This window comes from Rhinolophus sinicus, linkage group LG18 (genome assembly GCF_036562045.2).
Source record: "Rhinolophus sinicus isolate RSC01 linkage group LG18, ASM3656204v1, whole genome shotgun sequence".
Lineage (NCBI taxonomy): Eukaryota > Metazoa > Chordata > Mammalia > Chiroptera > Rhinolophidae > Rhinolophus > Rhinolophus sinicus.
The window spans coordinates 17,034,767-17,048,696 of NC_133767.1; the positions used below are offsets into that span (position 1 = coordinate 17,034,767).

Sequence of the window (13,930 nt, forward strand, 5' to 3'; positions counted from 1 at the left end):
AGGCTGGTTTTCTTGGCGAGGAGGCCAACACATTAAAATGCATGTGCTACAAAACACAAGAACAGAACCAGGCTGTACAAAAGGCACGGGTGGAGTCCAGGTAAGATATCCAGGCTTGCCCGCTTGTTCCTGGTGCTAATTAAACACAGCACATCCCAATCCACTCCAAAGTGATTTCAAATATTAGAAGGATGGCTGTTCGAGCTGGAAAAGCTTGAGGACAATTTATCTGATGCTTCATGTGACAGACAAGGCCCACACAGGCGAAGTGACCAGTCCAAGGTCACTCGGCCAGCTCCTGGCAGAAGGGGACCACCACCCACTCCCAACCCAGGGCTCTTTCTTTTCACAGCACAGTGAATCCCCAATTCGTTTGTACTCAGAAAATCACTTCACAGAAGAGTGTGGGTCACAGCTCAAGAATAAGAGATTTGTTTTGCTATTAAATCCACAGCACATCACCACGCTCACATTTCAGAAACTGTCATTTAAAGCCCCTAAATACCAAAAGGTGATTAGAAAATGAGATGGACGTAGCTCCATAAATCACATTTCAGAGACCAAAAAAGAAAAAAAAAAAAAGATACAGACGTAATAGGCCTTAGCCAAAAATTAAATAATGGCTAAAACCAATTCCAAAACTCGTAACTGGAAAAATCTATTTTTTTAAAGCACAGATATCTGAAATAATGAAGGGGGAGAGGAAGACGCGACTCAGAAGAGCCAAACTGGCCCATAAATAAAATGTCCCCATGGCTCCTGGGGCCGATCGTGCCGAAAGGACCAACCCGTACACCTGACCTCCACATGTGTAAACTTATCTGCAGCTTTAAAAAAAAAAAAACATTAATGGGTTTGATAAGGATTATGGGGCCAAATACTTGAAAACCAGTGAGGCACTGAAATCAACCGTTTTCAGAGCTAGAAAAGTACAGGGACTTCTCTCCGATGCCCTTGATCGCTAACAGTTACGAGGAGGAGCTTCTCACTGCTCGCTCAGCTTATGACATCGTTTTTTTCACATGGATTTGCAAAGTCGTCGACCAATCCCTCATCTTTAGGGAGATGCACTCAGTTCCCTCCCACCCGTAAAAGAACACAGAGAAGCCAAGGGTAAAATGTCGCACAATCTCAATTTTATTTTCATCTCCAACCCAATTTTGGAAAGAATACCAACAAGGCCGTTGAGTAGCTAAAACTACGGATTTTATTTCACCTCATTTTCTTTCCCTTGCCCACCTTCTGGTACAGGTGCTAATGAGCAGTAGAAAGTTAGGAAAAAGGCAGGAGAGGAGAAGAGAAGCCAGGACCTGGTTAGGAAGCTCCTAAACAACCGAGAGTGGCCTTAGCTGTTTAGAATTAGTGGAGCCGAGAGGCAGGAAGCAAGCACACAGTATACTGTTTATGTCACCTTTCTGCTCCCAGGCACCTCTCAGCTTTCACAGGGCAAGAGGAAGCATAGGATTAAAATATAAAACCAAGAGCACAAAAGTTACACGTAACACAATCAGTACAAAGATAACCCATGATATTTCTACACCACCCGAAGGTAAGCGTAACAAACATGGTGCTACAAGAAAAAGTCAAAACAACTGATACGTGCTGAATGGTACAAGCAGCTAGATTTCTTTTAAACATATGAAAATACAACCTTTCTTAACCAAAGCTAGACAGAATATAAAATTGGGTTTGAATACTGCCGCCTTTGAATTCATAGAGGAAGTTATTACCAAATAATGGAAAATAAAATATATTACCATACCGAATTATGAGTTCTTTTGTGATACAGAGAAAATTTTACACAGAGCTTGTTTATCATGAAGCAAAGCAAAATCACCTTATGTACCGATATTTTTCACCTTAGAAACTTATTAAAATTGCTAAATTTGCAAAGCACCAAAAGTGTCTTAACTTTAGGCACTTGATTTTATATTCTATTTACTCTAAGGAAAAGGAAATGGCTTACCTCTATGTACCTTAATAACAAAATTCAGCCCAGGAAAATTTATTAAAATATTAATGTTGGCTGCCTATACACATTTACTACCTCAATACAATGTATCTGCTTGGAAGTTTGTGAACAGTCAACATGAGGTTGTTATATAAGTTTCCAATTTTTCCCTCTGGGTTTTTACCCGCAGGAGCACCATATTAAGGACAGTTGTAATCCAGGTAACTGACATCATCTGCAAGAGAACTAATGAGACCAGGTGCCTGGGGGGGAGGACTGTGATGGAGTCATGTTCAGAGCACTTAAGAAAGGCCAGGTGATTTTAGGCTCCATTCAAAAGAAGAATGACAAAGAAAGGCGGCTGTGTGCCACACTAATTCACTTCTGCCTGCATGAACACGCTCTCCTTTCTTTTGATGACAACTTGCCGTCTGTGTAAAACTTACAATAGTAACGACAATCCCTTATGCTGCCTGATGTTCACTTGGGGAAAGTCAAACAGTAACAAGTGACAAGCCACACCAAGTGAGAAAGGGCGACTGTAACTCCTGTACCTCCGCCGACCTCCTCTCCTGTCCTTGGCTACGCATGAGCAGAGTCTCAGTTCCTGCACCACCTCAGACCTGCAGGCAAATAGTAGGGGGGCGGGGTGGAAGGGAGGACAGGAGATGGGGGGGAAGAGACAACAAACCTACACAATTCACAGTCACTTTGCAAACTCACCTCGGTTCCCCTAACCACCCGAGCCCTTCCGGCTAAGCTCAGACTCACTGGTACACACCTACCTTTCCGTTCCTCAGAAGCCCACATTCTGAAACCAAAGAGGGTTACAGACACCATGCGCGCAGCCGCGGCCCTTTCTCAGGGCAGCGACGCCACGCCTGTTTCATTACCTCTCCTCGAGCTCTTCTAGCCTGTTCTTCACCGTGTGCGCATTGTGGTCCTTGGTGATTTTCTGCAGGAGGTAGAAAGTCTGCTGGAACATCCGCAGCAAGTACTCCTCGAATTCCATAGGCACGCAGTTCTTGGACATGAGTTCATTGATGCAGGACATGGCCAGGACCCCGAGGCGGCCGCGCTCCTGACCCAGCACACAGTTCTGGCTGCTGCCGTTCACTGACGCCATCTTTCGGGCCCGGATGTCGCAGCCAAAACGCGCAAAGTGGAAGATGGTGGTCAGGAGGGATGGGGTGATGCTGGCAGACAGAGGAATCCAACTGAAGAGGTGGGCCAGGCACTCCAGGGCCAGGGAACACACATACTCACTGTCGGCGTCGAGGAGGGGGATGGGCTGACTCAGCAGCTTGGCTGAACTGGGGCTCTGCAGCAGGTTACTGAGCAAGTCACCTGCAAACACAAGAGGCTTCTGAGGCCCGCACGCTCACACCTCTGACAAACCCACCGATGTGACTCTCCAAGCTTTACGATTCAGTAGCACTTCTCACAATTTGGTCCCAGGGACCCCGAGGGGCCCCAAGACCCTTCCGGGAGTTCACAAAGTCAAAACTGTGTTTTGTTTTGTTTTAAGACTACCATAATGCTATTTCCTTTCTCACTGTTACTAGCTTACAAAATGGAGCGTTCCAGAGGCTACGTGCCATGTGCTACCCAACAGAGAGAAAGCCACAAGCTCTTCCATTAAACCACCTATTACAGAGATCTGCAAAGATGTGAAATAATGTCGCTCTTGTCAGTAAACGTTTTCATTTGCTTTGGAAAAGTTATTTTTCATTAAAATATGCTTATAGATAATGAGCTCATCGCAGTTATTTTTAAATGAGTAAATATTTGTAAGTTTCCTCAGTTTTAATACCAGTAACTCACGAGAGTTTCTGAAGACCTCAATGATTTATTTTTTATTTTTTTATTTTTTTAGGGGGGCGCAGCTCACAGTGGCCCATGCGGGAATCAAACCAGTAACCTTGGTGTTATTAGCACCGCGCTCTAACCAACTGAGCTACCCGGCAGCCCCTCAATGATTTTTATTTAAGAGGAAAGGAGTCCTGGGTGATGGAGGTCAAAAGGTACAAACATCTGGCTACAAGCTGCGTACGTCCTGGCAATGGCAGGTCCAGCACCGTGAGTATCGCCAACAACCTACCTGAAAGCTGCTGAGAGAGTAGATCTTAAAAGTTCTCATCACGAGAGAAAAAATGGGTAGCCTTGTGTGGTGACGGATGTTAACTAGACTTGTTGTGGTGATCATTTCACGATATACACATGTATCAATCAAATCATTATGTTGTACATCTACAACTATAAATGAACACCGTGCTACATGCCAATCATACTCAAGTTTTTAAAAAGAATAGAGGAGTCCAGAGACCAAAAATTTAAGAACTACTTGCTGGGCTAGACAAGGTGCGGTGTGTGGGCCTGTGCCACCGGCACCACCGTGGGCTCGTCAGAAACACAAATTATCAGACCCCATCCCCCCCACACCTACTGAAGTGGAACCACGAGGGACAGGCCCAGGAATCTGCATTTTCACAAGCTCTCTGGGAGATTCTTAAGCTTGCTTAGTTTTTGAGAAGCACTGGACAAGGAAATTATGTCAAATGAAATGGGGGGGAGACTATAAAATGATTTCAGAAAACACAAAACGAGAAAAATATTCAAAACTATAACAAGGAGAAAATTTTCCTGAAGATGTGACTATACAAAATAAAAGGACTTACTCAAAAATTGATAAAGAGTAAGGAAGAAATGTAGGCAGAAAAAGCATATATACAACAGAGAAAACGCTAATTTCAGACTCCACAGAAACCTTCAAAGTCAGAAAACAGTGGTGCAGTGTCTCCAAGTTCTAGGGCAAAAAATGACTTAACCCAAAGCTCTACTATGAGTATAAAGGAAGGTGACATTTCCTCCAAATGTGCAAAAACTCAGATAACATTGCTCACAAATGCTTGAGGAGGATACTGAACAATGAAACCATGCAAATAAAGCGATAAACAAAAGAATTAAGGAATGGAGCAGCTGTGGAAAGGGACTAATGCAAGCACTAAATTAAATACAGAATCGAGACCAAACAAACATAGGAATTCTAGAAGGGTGTGCTAACTTTCTCATCTTTCACAAGCAAGACGTCTCTAAATACACGGTCTACAACTAAAACATGTAGTAAGAAACTGGCTTTCATCATCTTTTTTTCTTAACCTTAGAGGTTAATATTCTTTGTGGAAAAAGCATCTCAAGGTCAGCAATAACTTCCATTTAATACCTTCTGTTAAATTCAAATAAAACTAAAAGGTTTTTATTCAAAATAAAAACATATGATACAATGCCATTTTATCTTTGCATCCAGTTTTCTCTCTTACCTACATCTGTGTAGAGAGCGATGTCTGGAATGACATTATTTTGTATGGTTGAACACTGGGTAAATTTTTATTTTATTTTGTACCTTAACAATTCTCAAATGTTTGAGGTCTCAGAACCCCTTTAAGGCTCTAAAAAATTATTGAGGACACCAAACAGCTTTTGTGTATGCAGGCTGTTTCTACTGATATTTGTCATATTTGAAATTAAAACTGAGTTTTCATTTCAATCATTTAACAACAAACCTATTACATGTTAGCATAAATAACATTTTTAAATGAAAAGGCTATAATTTGCTCTCCCCAAATTAGTGAGAAGAGTAGCACAGTTTTCCCATTTCTGGACATCTCTTAAATGTCTGGCTGAAAAGAAGACAGGCTGATTCTCTCATCTGCTTCTGCATTCAATCTGTTGCAATATGTTATTTTCATTGAAGTATATGAAGAAAACCCAGCTTCACCTAGATATACGACTGGGGAAAAAAAGTGTTTTAGTGGCTTTTCCAGATAACTGTAGCTATTGTTTAACATAATATTAAAATTGGACACGTAGTAATTTCTTAAAAGTTAACTGCTATTCGGTATACTCATGAGAGGATGAGAATAAAAACAACAAACAATGTCTTACTATTTTTATGAACACCTGTGTGACCTTTGGGACCCCTGAAAGGGTGTGGGGGACCACCAGGGGCCCCCAGACCTACTGAGAACTGCTGCTTTACACTGAAGCAGGATGAATAAGAACAAATCAGTTCATCTTTCTCAACTTCAATCTTCTCAGCCATTAAAATGAGGAGTTTGTGACTTATTAACACAGAGATTAATTTCCATTGTTAGAAACAGATTAAAAGGTGTCCCTTGGCATTTTATCTAGAAGAATGTTTGCTGGTTTCTGTGGTGAAAAGGGCGCATGGAATGCCTGACGAGACTCATCACCTCAGCGACCCGAGCTGATGACCAGAAAACTTGGCGTCACAGTATAATGTTCAAGCAGGGTCTGCAAACGTTCCACTCTGTTAGCCACTGGACTAATACTGTTGATTTTTGGAATCGCTGTGGTGGCTTTCCACTTGAATCATACTTTCTCTCTTCCAGTGACACCAACTGTTTCTGGTATTACTTTGTTCGTCATCCGGGGATTGGTGGCCGTTAAAAAAAAGATGCCGGAGTGAGCGGAAACCTCCACTAGGCAACTGGCATTCGTGGGGTGTATACCTACCCAGGACCAAGCTGAGGTTTCAGCAATGGAGGAACCGACAGACGCCGCCTCATTTGATCTTACACAAAAACCAGACATCTTTGGGCCCTCGGAACCTTGTAAAAGTCTCTTGAACGTTTTTAAATAGAAATAAACTCTGGCTTTAAAAACAAAAACCAGAAACGTCTGAACTCGTTGGCTCAGAAGAATTTTCCAGGACGGGACTGCTGAAGGAAAACTGATGACAGTAACACAGGGCTGTTATCATGTGCCGGGCGCTGGCCCGAGCACCTGACACACACATGCTGACTTCGGGCGCACAGCTCTGACGTGGGTCCTATCACGACCTGCATTTATGGGTGGTCAGAACAACTGACACAGACAGACAAGGCATCCCCCGCGTTCCTCAGCTGGTCAGAGGAGAGCTGAAATAAACCCCAAACCGACAACTCCTCCCGAGAAGGCGGGTCTTTTGGAAAGATTACGCAACCAGGAAAAATGGTCAGTAAGAAAGCTCAGATGCAGATCGAGGAAAAGATGGATGGTCTAACGTCACCCGTAAAACGGCACGTGGACACTGTGACCGCAACTACTGGACAGTATCAGGCAAAGGTAGAAATTACTGAAGTGGATAGGATGACCTATCATTTTTATCCCCTCAAAACAAGAATGTTTTAACGTTGTTTCTCAATAAAAGTGATTTTACTCTACTTTAAATGTTTCGAGATATTTTTGTAGATTACAGAAGAGTTTTTCTAAAACTGTGTTCTAATCAAAGTAGAAGCGATCACCACACCAGACTCTGCTTCATGCTTCATGCTGGAGCATTTCCAATGCAAACCTGAGAGAGCTTTAACCAGCTACCTGTGTCAGAGGGCACCTGGTGAGTGGGTGACGTCATGCTCCCTGACCTGGGCCAGCCCTGGCAGCTACACGCACCCATGCCCCAGGAGGCGAGAGGGCGACTCCGGGGCATTTCCTGACCTGGGAGCAACCCGGACATGTGGTTGCAACACCTATAATGGGCGTTCGTGCAAAGATCCCCTCGGCTCTTTTACTTTTCTGAATTACTGAAATTTTCTGTGTTCTCTTCAGTTCTACATTTACTAACTCAGAGTTTCCCAACCTCAGTCCTACTGACGTTTAAGGCTGGTTAGGCCCTGCTGTTCTGTGCACTGTAGCGTATTTAGCAGTGGCCCCAGGCCTCTCCTCTAGATGCTGGAACCCAGGGGGCACGTTCTCCTCTAGATGCTGGAACCCAGGGGGCACGTTCTCCTCTAGATGCTGGAACCCAAAGAATCCCTCCGCATTGCCACACACTCTCTGAGGGCGAAATCGCCCCAGGTGAGAAGCACTGACCTAACTGCAGCCTCACTCAGCCCAGTAAAATGGGAGGGAGTATTCAAGGCACCTGCAGGTGGAGAAAACAGGATGACAGGAGTTGGGAGTGACTGTCCCAAGTCCCACCTTTCTCTAAGGAGCTTACAAAGGAACACGAGAAAAGATTTGCAAATGCACAAAGGTATGCAATTTGCAAAGAGTTTGGGGAAAAACCAGAAGGTGTCAATTGGTCTCCATCAATCCGAACTCTCTGCACCCTGAAAAATCTCCCATCACCACTGCACACACAGACCTATAACTGCAACGACATGCCTGGGGGACAAGAAATTTTTACTGCAGAACAATGAAAACTAACTCAGAATTGCAGGATTTACAGAATTTCATTTCGTCCATCTGTCTAAGCAAAGAGAAGACCAGAGGAGACTAATTCAGAGGGCTGAGGCTGCGCAGATGACAGCAACAGCTGCAGCAGGCACAGGACACAGCCATGTCGTCCCTCATTTCATCCTCAGAGGACAGCTGAGGACATCACAGTGAGAGAAGGCACAGAGTGAGGGGCAGAGCAGGGACTCCAAAGCAGGGGGAGGGGAGGCCACCAGAAGCGGTGACCGTGACCAGGAAAGCCACCTTAGGACAAAGACAGGGCAGCCAAGTAGCATGATGGGCTCGCATCCCTGTTCCACCCTTTACTGGCGATGGGACCTCTGGCCAGTTGCTTACTCCCCACCAGCCCCAGCTTCCTTGTTGGTAAGCGAGACATAAAACCATCATCTCCTTCACAGGACTCTGGCCTAGTGAGGGGAATGTAGGCGCGATAAGGCAACAATTTGGGGAACTAGTCTGAGAAAGCAACCACACACACCCTTCAAGACTTTTTCTGTACCGACCGTTAAGAGTAGTTGCTGCAGGAACTAGTCCCTGAGTTTTATTCTTTGAAAGTGATCAGACGGAACTCGGCTGAGAAAGGAGACGGAAGGCCCACAGGCCTGTGTGACGGGGCGCTGCCCAGAGATTTGGGCAGAGAAGTGAGAGCCGGCAGGACCTGCTGAGGGCGGGTGTTCAGGAATTATTATACTTGGTTACTCATGGGGCCCTACGATTTCTCAGAATGAATTTCTTCCATAAAACTAAGCTTACGATCAAGAAAGTAAAACAATTCTCTAGAAATTTTACGCTTAACTTGGTGTCTTAAGTTCACAAAAGCTGTTGAGCAAAAGCATCAAAACAAACGTTGATTAAATCATCAGTGCTGTCCAAATAATGAAGCAAGATCTGATGACTTCACTTGTAACTGTCACAGAGAGAAAAAGGCATAACAAGTGAGTGTGCAATTCTGTTTTTTAAAGGGGAAGTGTTACCAGCTTAAAAGCTGACTTAACTCCCCAGGCCACCGCCACCCCCCATCTCAATTTATTTTGTTTTTCTCAAATACTAAAATTCAAGACTTCAAAAGTTTTGCAGAGTGTCTAAGAGGCAATTCTCAAGAAGCAAGCTCCATATTTTTAGGTTTTATTCATGTGGAAGTGTCAAATTAATTCTTATTTTATTTCACCTAACCTCATAAACAAAACCTAGACAACACATGAAAGAGCAAGCATGCATTTTGATTTGTATTATTTGATATTCCCAAACTGTCCTCCAGGAAAAAAAACATCTATCAAAGTATAAACTGAGTGATTAGCTCAGAACATGTACCTGAATGAAGCCAACTAGAACACACAGCTTTTAGTAGCAGAGAATCATCCCAGAAAAGCACATTTCACTGGAGTAAACTGCAGCTAACTTAAGCTGGATGCTAAGTTAGTGTTCAACTAGCTCAAAACAAATCAAATTAAAAAAAACACAAATCAAATTCAAAAAAAAACAAAACAATGGCTCTTTGCAAACTATTATTTAAATAAAATGACACATTTAATATCAGCCAAACTACAGGAAATTTCAAGGGGTACATTCATAAAATCAATTTCTACGTCATTTACAATTTTTTCTTTAATCATTCAAATATTGCAAAATATAAATCTCTAAGTCACCTCGAATATCCACCTTGAAAATGAAGGTTTGCCACCAAGCACAAAGTTCAATTTCTTGTAGGCTTTTAATATATACTGGACCTCTGTAATAGTTTTTAGTCCAAGAAGTATGACAAATGACTCTAGTAGTTTTTATTCCAAGTTTGATAAGTGGAATTTGGAATGAATATATATACTATGAGCAGTCCCCAAAACTTCACAGATTTTCAATTCTCCAGTAACTGCAAGAATTTCCATCTCCACATATTAACAACAGGCTATATGAAACAGCTTGGGCTGAGAGATGTCTGATTTCAACAGCCCGTTTCCTTGGGGTAAAGGAGAAAGATGTGGAAATATTTCTCATCAGCCATATCAACCTTTACAGTAGAGGAAGAAGTATGTGCCAATTCACGGGACGTACTCTACTTAAAAAGCATGTGTGATCAGTTAGTGTAAACAGAAGCATTTAGAAACTAAAAGTTCATGCTCAGACACAATTTCCCCTTTCCGTCCATCCTTGAAAGTAGCCATTTTTAGGTGAACTGCACTCTGACTTCTGAAACCAATATTAATATAACAGTGGGCAGTAACTTGCCACCAGTGAACTATTTAATGACTGCTGCAAATACACCCATTCTTTATCAAATTATTCTGGGCTGATGGAGACTGCATACTGGTTTTCAATCCATCCCAGCCAACAGGACATTGCCCTGAGCCCAGTGGGGAAGAAAGCACCCCCACGTTCCCCTGTCCCCTCCTGCAAGCTGCATAACAGCAAAGCAGACCTGTCAAGCCCACAGGCTCATACCAACTTCAGCATGAAAACTGAGAAAAAGAGGAAAACAAACCAGGAGGGTCAGCAGGAAGTGGATGACAGGTGCCACCTTCCCAATGGGCAAGGAAGAAACAAATTATGTTGTTCAAAATATTCTATCAGACAGCACTAGGGCTTACGAGGAACTAAGAAAGTTAGCTGCTCAGAAAACAGGGGCAAGAGGACCAAAAATAGATTAAGGAAGAATCGGTGTCTGGCATAAATGAGCAACTGCTGTCTTGCTGGGACCCTCAACTGCACATAAAAGGGGAAACACATGTGTGGGGGTGGGTGGGGGTGGGGGGTGGACCATACCACTTTCTCCTGAGGTCGGGGATGGTGGTGGGGTGGCGGCAGTAACGCTGTGCTTATCCCAGACGGTCTCCAAGATACCTACACCGAGAAGGAGAAACCACGTTTAAGAAAGAAATCAAGTCCAACATGTAAGGCAGATTTAGAAAGTCAATTCACTGCTGCCTCTGAGCAAACATCAGCGTCTGAACATCCCTCCCTGAACCGCACGTCTAACTGCTTCTTAGATACTCAAAACTCAGTGCATCCTCCCCACAAGTGTGCGACGAACCCCGAGGCAGGTTCCTCATGTAAACAGCACCACCCCACAATCCAGGCCTTCCCCCCACCCCACACACAAGGCTTCACCATGCTGAACAGTTTGCTGCTCATTCCACGTGTCCTTCTCGTTCTCAACCTCTGACCTGCTCTCCTTCCTCTGAACCCCAACCTGACGTTCACACTTGTCAGGCCCTCAGAATGCCATTCTGCTGTCACCTCCTCCAGGAAGTCTTGCTGGTTAGGTTTTACCTATCCATAAAACTGTGACTTTTCACACACTGGTTTAAACTATCTTTCTCCCGCACTAGAGCAGACATTACTAGAGGGCAGACACTGTTTTATTCCTCTTCGTATCTCCTTACAGAACTTGGCACCTAAGATAATCATAACAGCTTTTAAAGATATTTTGTTCTCAAAATATTTAATAGTATATCATGGATAAACCTTGAAAATAGCATGTTAAGTAAAAGACGCCAGACACGAAAGTTCACATACTGTATGACTCCACTTTTATGAAACATCCAAATAGGAAAATCCAGAGACAGATAATAGATTAATAGTTGCTAGGGGTTGTGGGGGGCACTGAAAATGTTCTGGAATTAAATAGTGTGACAGTTGCACAACCTTGTGAATATTAAAAACCACTGAGTTGTTACACTTTTAAGTGGTGTATTTTATGATATGTAAATTATATCTCAGTTTAGAACAATTTTATGTTCGCACAGTAGAACAGAGAGATATCAGACACAGTCCCCTCCTAACTAGAAATGTAACCGCCATCCAGTTGGGGATGTCGGTAAGTGCTCGGACTGAATAAATGCTCGGATTGAGTAAATGCTCTGAGAGTTGGGTTTGCCCCTGGGGATCCAGGGAAGGACGGGGGCAAACGACACGACTGCTTTCAATCAAGCGTCTCACAGCCCGTGAAGTGCTCACCACATGCCAAGCACATACAAAAGGAAAAAGCTCCTACGCGTCCTGGAAGAGCCCTGGCAGGGGAGCTGGAGATGAGGACACCTCCTCCGAGCAGCCCCGGCTCCCGGTGCCTCCGGGGCCCCGGCTGGCACCCTCTGTGCCTCCCAACAAGCCAGCCACACGGCAGCGGCAGCACAGCGGTCACGGCCCCATGATTCAGGATACTCGCTCCTCTCTCTTCCTACCTCACGGACTTGTTCTGTGGTTTGCTTTCTGTTTATTCTTCCTCTTCACACATTGTCATGGGCGCCCATGACACAAACAGGATGATAGAGAAAACGCTACAACCTAGCGCAGGGCGCCGGTTCCACACCCCGCTTCATTGCCCTGCACAGGATCTGAAATGTTCCTATCTTCCTCCTCCTCCACCTTCTTCTGATCTTAAATTCCAATCACTCCAAATACAGCTTCCTTAGATGCAGGTATCAGCATTTCAATCACATTCCTATGACCCAGTCCAGACCTCCTTCAGCACAGCAATAGCGAGGACCAATGAATGGAAGTCTGACTTATCAGGAAAGCCAGTCACAAACACGTCAGAGGTCCTGCCACGCGCTGGGCTAGTGCTGGGAACACGCAGCGCATTCTTCCTGTTTCCACGCTCAGGCTAGGAGACAGCGCCAGGCGCCGGGTGTCTGCAGGCCACGGCTGCGCACCGCCCACTGCTCACCTGTCAGGAGCCCGAGCACCGTCTGCACCTGGTCCAGCAGCAGCTTCCGCAGCTCCTCCTTGCGAGCCACGCTGAGGTCCTCGCGGGGACAGGCCAGCTCTTCGGAAGTAGTCTTCAACATGATCAGCCCGAGGGGGGTGGTCACAGGGGACTGGATCAACTGCCGAGAAAACACAAGTTGTGAGCAGGCCATTTTAGCCGCTGAGAGGCAAAGAGGACTGAGTCACAGTAAACCTGCCAGTACCTCTGGGTGCTTAATCTCACAGGAACCAGTTACACCCATCAACGCTTGTGAAAAATGACTTAACAGCACATTTACGTACCTTATCTAACCATTCAAAATATATTCTCATCTTATTTTAAAGACAAAATGCTAACACCATGAACTTAAAAAAAGACAAGAAAACAATGCTCTTTTACACCTAACGTGGCAATTTTTATACACGTCCAGATTCCCAAAAGAGCCTGGGTTACTTTGCCCCGATTAATGTATTACTGATTAAGATATGTATAAACCAATTTGTGTTATCTTTTCAACATTCAGGTGTTGAAAATCAACTTTACATTTCTAAACTTTGCATGCTTGTAAGTTCAAGAGTAAACATGTGGCAGGGCAGAAACATATATACCGTGTTTCCCCGAAAATAAGACCTCACTGGACCATCGGCTCTAATGCGTCTTTTGGAGCCAAAATTAATATGAGACCCGGTCTTATTTTACTATAACACCTGGTCTTTATGACATGATATGATATGGTATGATATAAGACCAGGTCTCATATTAATTTTGGCTCCAAAAGACACATTAGAGCCGATGGCCCGGCCAGGTCTTATTTTTGGGGAAACACAGTACACATCATTAAACTGTGACTAAGGTTATGATTCTGCAAATACCTATGCAGCAAATTAAGTAACTTTTTCTAGCACCTGCAATATCCACTATACCATAAGAAAGTTTCCTTCAACGAAAGACAGAAAAAAGGTACACCTTCGACAGCATAACACTACTTACTATATCTTAGATCTAATCAATTTCAGAAAAATTCAAAGCATCACTACTGCATTTATTTTTCAGTTTCC

At 43.9% G+C, this 13,930-nt stretch overlaps 1 protein-coding gene across 2 annotated transcripts in view; it reads right to left on the minus strand.

The window, feature by feature from the left end:
- The window catches only part of XPO6 (exportin 6), a 100,028-nt gene that overhangs the window by 47,743 nt on the left and 38,355 nt on the right, over positions 1–13,930 (minus strand). For both annotated transcript variants that reach the window (XM_019754694.2, XM_074322979.1), the window contains 3 exons: positions 12,852–13,011; positions 10,949–11,026; positions 2,845–3,298 (listed from right to left, as the gene is read on the minus strand). In XM_019754694.2, the coding sequence (XP_019610253.2) occupies positions 2,845–3,298; positions 10,949–11,026; positions 12,852–13,011 (692 nt within the window). The remainder of the gene's footprint in view (positions 1–2,844; positions 3,299–10,948; positions 11,027–12,851; positions 13,012–13,930) is intronic.